Source organism: Eriocheir sinensis, chromosome 16 (assembly GCF_024679095.1).
Source record: "Eriocheir sinensis breed Jianghai 21 chromosome 16, ASM2467909v1, whole genome shotgun sequence".
NCBI lineage: Eukaryota > Metazoa > Arthropoda > Malacostraca > Decapoda > Varunidae > Eriocheir > Eriocheir sinensis.
The window spans coordinates 20,390,510-20,400,666 of NC_066524.1; the positions used below are offsets into that span (position 1 = coordinate 20,390,510).

General features: G+C 43.3%; 1 protein-coding gene across 5 annotated transcripts in view; it reads left to right on the plus strand.

Annotated features, from left to right (window-relative positions):
* Nucleotides 1–9,694, plus strand: part of LOC126999514 (QRFP-like peptide receptor) — a 51,706-nt gene extending 42,012 nt beyond the window's left edge. For all 5 annotated transcript variants that reach the window (XM_050862166.1, XM_050862170.1, XM_050862167.1 and 2 more), the window contains 4 exons: nt 1,182–1,347; nt 2,429–2,522; nt 3,326–3,443; nt 8,188–9,694. In XM_050862166.1, coding sequence (XP_050718123.1) covers nt 1,182–1,347; nt 2,429–2,522; nt 3,326–3,443; nt 8,188–8,478 — 669 coding nt within the window. In that variant the 3' untranslated portion in view covers nt 8,479–9,694. The remainder of the gene's footprint in view (nt 1–1,181; nt 1,348–2,428; nt 2,523–3,325; nt 3,444–8,187) is intronic.
* The last annotated feature ends 463 nt before the right edge of the window (nt 9,695–10,157 follow it).

A 10,157-nucleotide genomic window follows, 5' to 3' on the forward strand; every position in this document is an offset into this window, starting at 1 on the left:
CACCCGCCCTGCTGACGTGTGATTCGTAGAGGGAGAAAAATAAACATGTTCTGAGGGGAAAAATCAATGGTGTTAATCGCTTGGTCTATCACGGAAGCTGAGTTGTAATGTAAACGAGGCTGGCTGTGTCCGTAGAGTAGCTCATCACCCGCCCTGCTAACGTGTGATTCGTATAGGAAGAAAAATAAACATGTTCTTTGAGGGGGTAAATCCAGGGTGTTCCTCGCTTTATCATCACGGAAGCCTAGTAGTAATGTAAACGAGGCTGGCTGTGTCCGTAGAGTAGCTCATCACCCACCCTGCTAACATGTGATTCGTATAGTGGTGCAGGATAGACATGTTCTGAGGGGAGTGAATCCAGGGTGATCCTCGCTTTGTCCACCTCGGAAGCTGCCTAGTAATGTAAACGCGGCTGGCTGGCTCCGTAGAGATTACCGCGTCGCTGCCTCATTCCCGCTCCGCCCGCCACGCACCATTTAATGTGTTGGCAATTAAAGGTGGCGGAAATATGGTGGATAGCTTGCTGAAAATCTCTTCCGCTGGTGATAAATGTGGCAAGGGATTTCCAGAGACTTTATTTTTGGTTTAACTTAAGTCTAAATATTTTTTGTACAGGGGAGAATTTGAACGTAAGCTCCAGAAATCTATGTAAAACTTGTGCGTAGTAGACTGTAATGTTTTGTCGAGAGATACGAATATTTAGGAGCTGTTATTTGCTTCTATTTCATCTTATTTTGTTTATTTACTGTCATTTTATTTTATTTATATTTCAGAAGTGTTTAGGTAAGTCTTGTATATGGCAGCGATGTGTGAAAAGCTGTATAAACACTTTGGAGATTGATTTTTTTCCCTTCAACTCATCATATAATTTCTTTTCTTGTATTATTTTCTAGTTTTGTTTTGTTTTCTGTACTTCTATATTTTCTTTTTCTCTATTTTCGTTTTTTTTTTTACATTATTTTCTTTTCCTCCTTTTCTTTTTTTCCCATTTTTTTCTTTAGTCTTTCTTTCTTCTTCTTCGTCCTCCTCCTCTGTTTTATTTTCTCTTTTACTCGCCATCATTTCTTTCATATCTATTTTGTTTGTTTGTTTGTTTTCTTATCCATGTTTTATCTAGTTTTCTTATCTTTTCTTTTTCCCTTCTTCACTAACTCCCTTCCTCCTCCTCCTCCTCCGCACAGCTGCAGGAGTGGTTCTCGACACTGGAGTTCGCGGCGTACTTCGTGGCCTACTCCAACTCGGCGCTCAACCCCATCATCTATTGCGGCTTCAACGCGAGCTTCAGGCAGGGACTCGTGGCGCTGCTCACCTGCCGCCACGCCACCACGGGAAGGATCTACCACCGACGTGAGCATAACCGACACTGTGGATCTATAACCTACCTGTATATACCTGTTTCTCCTCCCTGATGCCCCTCGATACCTGTTTACCTTAAGATTAACAGTGAAAACTTTGGCGGAAAAGGAACAAGAAGAAGAAACAAGAACAATAAGAACAGAAACAAAGAAAAACAAAAAATATATAACGTAAACTACAAACCAAAAAATAACGATTAACGATGAAAACAAGGGCGAAAAAAGGAACAAGAAGAACAAACAAGAAGAAGAACAGGAACAAAGGAAAACAAAAAAATATAACCCGTAAACTACAAACCAAAAAAAAAAGATTAACGATGAAAACAAGACAAAAGAAAAGTGATAGAAGGAGAAGCCAACACAGAAGCAACACGAAAAACATAACAAAGCAAAATAAAAGATAATACACGGAAAATGGAAAGAAGGGAAGAGAGAAATGAAAGTCTCACTCGCACAGGCATCCAAGCGGGTTCAAAAATGTCTGAGAGTTAGGGAGGCGTAACAAGAGAGAGATGAGAGGAGGAGGAGGAGGAGGAGAGGAGGAAGAGCCAGGCAATGTGCAGAATGGAACAGGTCTACGAAGCATTACTGAGCGTTCGCCGGGGTAAAGGCAGAGAAGTGGACAGGGAAAAGAATTGGTATGGAAAACGAGGATGCGAGAAGTATGAGAGAGAGAGAGAGAGAGAGAGAGAGAGAACAGGAGGAGGAGGATAGAGGCGGAAGAACAGGAGAATAGAATGGCAGGTTAAAGGCAGAGAGAGAGAAAAGGGAGAAGGATGGAGATGATGAACGGGAACATTGACAGTTTTTTTTTATTTGTGGTTTTTCAGTGGGAGATTTTACCTGTTATTTTTTTCCTTTGTTCCTGTTGTCCTATTGCTGTTCTTGTTGATGCTGTTGTTGTTATTGCTGTTGTTGTTTTTTCATCTCTCGATATTAATAATACTGAAAATTCTTCACATTCTGCAATTTCGATACACCGGACCTCCTCCTCCTCCTCCTCCTCCTCCTCCTCCTCCTCCTCCTCCTCCTCCTCCTCCTCCTCCTCCTCCTGACCGTCTCCTCCCCCGCAGGTCAGCGCTTGGGCCTCACCGGGGGCACGCGGGACACTACAGTAGGACCCGAACCCGCCGTCCTGCTCGAACTCAGCTCCCTCAGACGGAACAGGTGAGGCAGACAGACTCTTCCTTCTCCTCCTCCTCCTCCTCCTCCTTCTCTTCCTCCTACTCCTCCTCTTCCCCGCATTAGCATCAGCAGCATCCATTTCTGGCTGATGTGACGAAGCCTGAACCCATCTGTGGAAATCTGATGACCTATTTTTCCCACACACGAGTCTTCATTTTCTAGTCCTTGTTCCTCCTCCTCCTCCTCCTCTTCCTCCTCGGTGTGTGGGAAGGGGGGTAGGGGGGGTCTGATTAACATAACAGCTTTTGTGAATTGGGTTTTTTTTATCCTCCTCCTCCTGTTTTTTTTTCCTGTGTCGTTTTAGCATTTTCCTCCTCCCTTCCGTTCTTCCTTTTCCGCTCTTCCTTCTTTCTTCCTTTTCCTCTCTTCCTTCCTTCCTCTCCTCTACCTTTCTTTCTTTTCCTCTCTTTCTTTCTTTCTTTTTTCCCTTCTTCTTTCCTTCCTCTCTCCTACCTTTGCCTCCTTTTCCTCCTCCCCTTCTTTCTTCCTTTTCCTCTCTCTCCTTTTTTCCTTCCTCTCTTCCTTCCTTCCTTCCTTCTTCCTTTCCCTCTTTTTCCCTCTTCTTCCTTCTTCTTATCTTCCTTCCCTTCTTTTTTCTTCTTCCTTCCCCCCTTCTCCTCACCTAACCCCTTATTCCCTTCTTTTTTATATCCCTCTTATTCTCTCACCTCTCTTTCCTTCCCCTCTTCTTCCCTCATCCTCCTTCCCTCCTTCTACCTTCCCCTCATCTTCCTCCTCATCCTCCTCCTTCTTCCCTCACCTAACCTAACCTCATCTCCCTCCAGAGTCAACCACCGCTGTTCTCTCACGCCCTCTCACAGCGGACGCCTCGTGGTCACAGGCTCCAACAGGGACCAGCGCCACAATGACCTCTGCGACCCAGGGCATGACAACGGCTGCAAGGTGGGTCAGGTTGGGTCAGGTCAGGTCAGGTTAGGTTGGGTCGTGTCTAAGGGCCGTTGATTAGAGACAGAAGTAGAGGACGAGAGAGAGAGAGAGAGAGAGAGAGAGAGAGAGAGAGAGAATTAAAGAAAGAGAACCCCCACAGACACACACACACACACACACACACACACACACACGCAATTATTTTCACACACACACAAAGAGAAAAAAAATATCACACGCAGAAAAATACAGAAAAAAATATATTAAAAAAAACGAGAAAAAAATTATACCACGCGGGGCTGTTGACCATTAGTGAAAAATGAGGATGAGAAATTAAACGAGGAGGAAGAAGATTGAAGAGGAGGAGGAGGAGGAGGGGGAAGAAGTTGAGGAAGATTGAAGAGAATGAAGATGAGGGAGAAGAGTAGGCTGAATATGACGGTAAGGACGAAGAAGAGGAGGAGGAGAGGGATGAGGAGGAGGGGCAGAAAAAAGGAGGAGGAGGAAGGAGACTAACGGAAAGGAAGTGGAAGAAGAGAAACCACATAAATGAGACGAAAATAAGGACAAAGAAGAAAAGCAGAAGAAAAAAGAAGAGAAAGAAGGAAAGGAAAAGAGGGTAAAGAGGAAGCGGGCAGCATACAGAGACAGAGAGAGAGAAAGAAGAAGAAGAAGAAGAAGAAAACGAGAGAGAGAGAGAGAGAGAGAAGGAAGTTAAAACATTTCCAATTGCACGAAGGAGAAGCACAAGAACTCGAGGATAGGATAGCAGAGGCGGAGACCCGAAGGCGGATTCCGTTAACAAGTTCCTGTTGATCAAGTTTCGCAAGGCTCTGCTGCGAGTAAGTCATCTGGCGGGTTGTTGGGCTAAGCTTTCCTCGCTCTGAACCACGAATTATCTCGCATTCCCGCACAACCAAACACAACCACCAACCTAACCTAACCACCTACAACCAAGCCCAACCACTCCAACCAACCCACTCAATTAACCCGCAAAATAGAGCCACAAAAGAGAACCACCAAACAGAGCCACAAAATATAAATGAAAAATAAAACTTGTAATTCAACCACCAATCATCCCAGTCTGTCTTTCTATCTATCTATCTATCTATCTATCTCTTCTCCCACGCATGCAGAATTGGAACGCTCTGACGTGGCTCTCTTAAACTCCATTGGCCGTCCCTGTTATTATTATATTCTCTCCGCCCACTCACTCGTAGAATCGTAATTAGAAGGCATTAATTCACTCTCTTCAAAGTCAAGGAGTCGCCGGACGGGAATAATAAACCGCGAGAGAATAAAAAATAAAAAAAATATTGCCCTCGATCGTAATTCAACTGACTGCCATGATAGAATTGGCCTCCCGGATGTTCGACTTTCTCCCACTCTCTCTCTCTCCCCCTCCTCCTCCTCCTCTGGCTTATCTCTCTTCATACACCCACGCAGAGTAGCTCCCCCTTTCCTCTCTCCTTCCTCCACTTCCCTCCACTCACACGATCACCCCTCCAATCAATGCCTCCTCCTCCTCTTCTTCTCGACTCTCTCCTCTTCATTGCCTTTCCTAACGTGAATATTCGCTAGTTTCCTCCCTCTCCTCTCCCTCCTCCTCTTATCCTCCTCCTCCTCTCTCCCGCCTTCCTATCCACCCAAATTTCTCCTTCTTCTCTTATCTATTTCTCCTCCTATCCACCTTCCTTCTCCTTCTTCTTCCCTTCTCCCTCCTACCAGCTCTCTCCTTTCCTTCTATTATATATTATTCTTCCCCTCTTCCACTCCTCCTCCTCCTTCCCTTCTCCCTCCTACCCATTCACTCACACACTCTCCTCTTTTTCCTCGGCCTAGCAATCCTTCTATGTTCCTCTTTCTTCTTATTCCTTCCTTCTTCCCCTCTTCTTTTTCCCTCTCCTTCCTTCATCTCTTCTTCTTTCCCCTCATTTTCCACACCTGACCTCTTCTGTTTCCTCTCTACTTTATTTCCTCTTTCCTTCTTCTTTATTAATTTATTCTTTATTACCCAACTTCCCTTTCCTCTTTCTATCCATTCCTTCTCCCTCTCCCCCTTCTCCCTTTCTTCCTACCCACCACCCCTTCTTCCCTTCCTCTGCCCACCATCTCCTCTCCTCCCAGCCCGTCTCCCGCCTTACCCAACTTCCCTTTCCTCTTTTCTATCCATTCCTTCTCCCTCTCCCCCTTCTTCCTTTCTTCCTACCCATCTCCACTTCTTCCCTTCCTCTTCCCACCATCTCCTCCCCTCCCACCCCTTCCCCCGCCCTCCTCCTCCTGTCCTCCGCTGAAGCATAGATACGCTGCACCTCCCAGTTCACGCTCGGGGCTCTTAATGGAATTGCAGGAGTCATAACTCTCGCTTCACGCCGCAAATTGGAGCCGCGCGCTGCCCTGAAAGCCGGAATTTATTTGAAGCCTATTTGTATCGCTGTTGAGGCCATCTTGCGTCGTCTCTTCCTACTTCCTCGTTTCGTTTGGTTTCCTTGTGTTGTGTGACCGAGTTTGTTTGTTAGTTGTTGTTTTTATTTTTTTATTATTATTATTGTTTTTTTTTTTTGTTTCTTTTGATACATTCATGATTCAAAGCCACCTTATTTTTTTTTTGTGTGTGTGTTGTGTTTCTTATGTCGTGTTCGTTAGTTTTTTTTATTGTTTTCTTTGTTTTCTTCTTTTTCTGTATTGCTTTGTGGTTTTCATTTCAGTTGGGGATTAAGGTTTGATTCCCGTGAGTTTGCGCTCTCTCTCTCTCTCTCTCTCTCTCTCTCTCTCTCTCTCTCTCTCTCTCTCTCTCTCTCTCTCTCTCTCTCTCTCTCTCTCTCTCTCTCTCTCTCTCTCTCTCTCTCTCTCTCTCTCTCTCTCTCTCTCTCTCTCTCTCTCTCTCTCTCTCTCTCTCTCTCTCTCTCTCTCTCTCTCTCTCTCTCTCTCTCTCTCTCTCTCTCTCTCTCTCTCTCTCTCTCTCTCTCTCTCTCAGGCAAGTTCTCTTCATGTTGTTTCAGTTCTAATTTTCTTCTTGTTCTTCTTCCTCTTCTTGTGTCTTTTCATTATCATCATATTATTATTTTTACTATTCTACGTTTTCTTTTTCCCTCTTCATCTTCTTCTTTCCTTTTTCTCCTCCTTCCTCTTTTTATATACATGTTTTCATTAATAATTATCTGAGTGCGTCTATCATAGTATAGCATAATAAATTCCTTTCCCTTCACAACAAATAAATAAATAAACCACTAAAAAAATACACTCTCCTTGAATCACTCGTTTATTACACTCGTCAATATTTGTACAACTATTCTCCTTTCATTTTATTAATTTCCTTCACAACAAACAAACAATTAGATAAACGCATTCACAAAAATCAAAATCACAACAAAAACAGTCCCATGAATCATTCATTTATTACACTCGTTTATACTTGTTCATTCTCCTTTCCTTTAATTAACTCCTTTCACAACGAACAAACAATTAGATAAACGCATTCACAAAAAACAAAATCACAAAAAACAATCCCCATGAATCACTCGTATGCCACACTGTTTACATTTTTACACAATAGAGAATTTTCCCCAAACACTCAACGTATTCACACTTCAACCAAAACAAAAATATCATAAACGACAAAACTCTCTCGTCCACTTCACACTCTCTCTCTTTACCGATGCGAAATTGTTCTCGCTCCCGTCACAGGACTAACGGGCCGCGTGTAACTAATTGCTCGAAATATATATATATACACACGTACACAGTTGGAGCGGTTCAGTTACATATACAACAAAGGTCTGACTTATAGGTGAAGGGCAGGCGATGGTGGTGAAAGGGGAGAGGGAAAGGGAGGAGAGGGAAGAGAGAAAAGAGGGGGAGGTATGGACGAGAAGGGGGGGAGAGAGGGGAGGAAGGGTGGAGAGAAAAGAGAAAGGGAGGGGGAGAGAAATGAGGAAGGGGAGGGAAGGACATGAAGGGAAGGGTATGGATGAGAAGGGGAGGGAAGGGAGGGAGAGAGAGAGAGAGAGAGAGAGAGAGAGAGAGAGAAGATTAGAGAAAGGTGTTGTGAACCGAACAAGTGATATGTATTGCCAGGTGTTCGTGAGAGCTTAGACACACCTGGTTTCCACTCCGCCAGGTGTGATAATTGAGTGGTTCATTAATTAAGTCCGTGGGGAAGAAAATGAAAGAGTTCTATAACAGAGTGAGGAAGGGAGGGAAAGAGTGAGTGAGTGATAGAAATGAAGAGAAAGAAAGAAAAAATGACAATGAATGAATGAATGAAAAAAGAAGGAAGGGAGGAAGAGAGGAAGAAAGAAAGAAAGAAAGATAGAGAAATACAAATAAACAGAGACGAACAGAAGAACAGAATAAGATAGAAAACAAAGAAAATAACAGCAAAGAAAAAACAAAAACAAAACAAGAAAAATAAACCAGCAAAACAAATCAAAACAAAAAACAAAACACTAAACACATTCAAACACACACACACACACACACACACACACACACACACACACACACACACACACACACACTCTAACACAAGCTCTAACAAAAACAAAGCTAACCACAAAACACAGAAACACACACATTACCTATCCTTATTCTGTTCTGTTTGTCTCTCTTTGTCTTTGTTTATTTGTATTTCTGTATCTTTTTTTCTTCCCCTCGTCCTCCCTTCCTTCTTTCTTTCCTTCATTATTTCTGTGTTTCTTTCTTTCTTTCCCCTTCTAAAACCACCCTTCCCACCTCTCTCCCTCTCCCTCTCTCTCAGGTGTGCGACAGTATAGCAGCGTCCCCTCTTCACCCCGGCCCGGCTCTCCACCACCACCACCTCCTCAACAAGAGCGACTTCTCCTTGGGTGGACAGAACGGGGGGAAACTCAGCACCCAGGCCTCTTCGTCGTCGGGGGACAGCGTGGGGCGTGACGGCGTGTGTGGCTGCTGCAGAAGGCACGGCAGAAAGCGATCCCGTCTCCCCCTGTACAACGAGAATGATATATATAATGTAAACCATCTCCCCGAGGGTCTCAGTGCAAAGGATGCCAAAGAAGATATTGTGTAGGGTTGGATTTCATGTGTTCTCACTCTCCCATTCATTCGTCTATACTTGCATTCGTGTTTGATTATATTTTTTTTACATTCCTGATACTTCACATGCATTCATACGTATATACACACGACTACAGACAACCCATACATATTTAGACGTAGTTATACATTCATATATACATTGCATACATTCATACATGCATAAACACACATACATACAATTCATATATTTTTTCGTGCATTTATACATTCCTAAATACACTATACATACATTTATACAGATATACATATAGTCCATACCTATTTACATATATCTATACATTCCTATATACAATACATGCACACATACATACATGCACACATATACACTGGGGCTCAAACACACACACACACACACACACACACACACACACACACACACACACACACACACACACACACACACACACACACACACACACACACACATTATTACCCTTTTTCTAATTCCTTCTACATCATTCCTCTCATCCTCAACCAAAGTCAAGTGTGTGTACGACTTTTAAGACTAATTATGTACACACATCATTACAAAGTGTATATGTGTTCGTATCCAAGCCAAACCTATCCTGCGGGCATGTACGTGAATGTTAACTTATATTATGTGTGTGTATAACTTATGTGTACGTGAAAAACCCCACACACCTCCTGCACGGGCTATAAGGAAATACTGGACACCTCTTGCTCAGATATATACCCTGAACTTCTCGTCTTGTGGGCATTATGTATACGTCATGTTTTATAGGGGCACCGAGTAGTGTTCCCTTATAGCCTGTACGCAATTGTTCCATTCAGTCGTGTAGATGTAGATAAAAGAACTAAAAAATACAAACAAAAGCACCTATCCTTACTTGTGTTGCCGAGACTGTGTGACGCCGGGCTCAAAATGGATGTAAATATATTTTTTTTCCCACTCTCTCGAAGACTTTTTTTTTTTTTTTTCAATGCGACGCAAGCCAGAGATATGTGAAGCAGCTACATACATACATACATACATACATAGGACATACATACATACATACAGACAGACAGGCAGATAGATATACAGACAGAGAGACAGACAAACAAACATATATATACGTACCACAAGACCAGCATAACCTGAGCATACCGAAGCACACCCTCCTGGTCAACCTTCCCCTGCAGTGTATTGTTCCTTTCTTACACACGAAAATAAAACTTGTGTCGTGTCTGTGTCCTTCATTACCTTACATTGCCCCTTAAGTATATGTGAATTTATAGATAGATAAATAGATAGGTAGATTGATAAATAGATAGATAGATAGATAGATAGGTAGATAGATAGATAGATAAGTAAGAAGAGAAAACCGGAGGTGATCGTAAATCTGTATGTTGAGTCTGCGTGTGATTCAGATTTTTATATTTTTATTCAGAAGAGGGAGGGGGGGGTATGGCCTGATCAGGTGCTAGACTCATCTCCGGCAAGTATATCCTCCCGATTAGAGAAAGGCCCATTAGTCAATCTCTGGATACTGCCGGGACCTCCACACACCCCGTTCCCTTTGTTCTCGGGGTGACATAAACCACTCCTTGTCAGTGGAAAAATCCCGGCCTGCTGAGTGGGGCTCGAACCTCCGCTTGCCACGCCGCGAAGCCTGGCAGCGCAGAGCTTTTAACCATTGAGCTACCAGA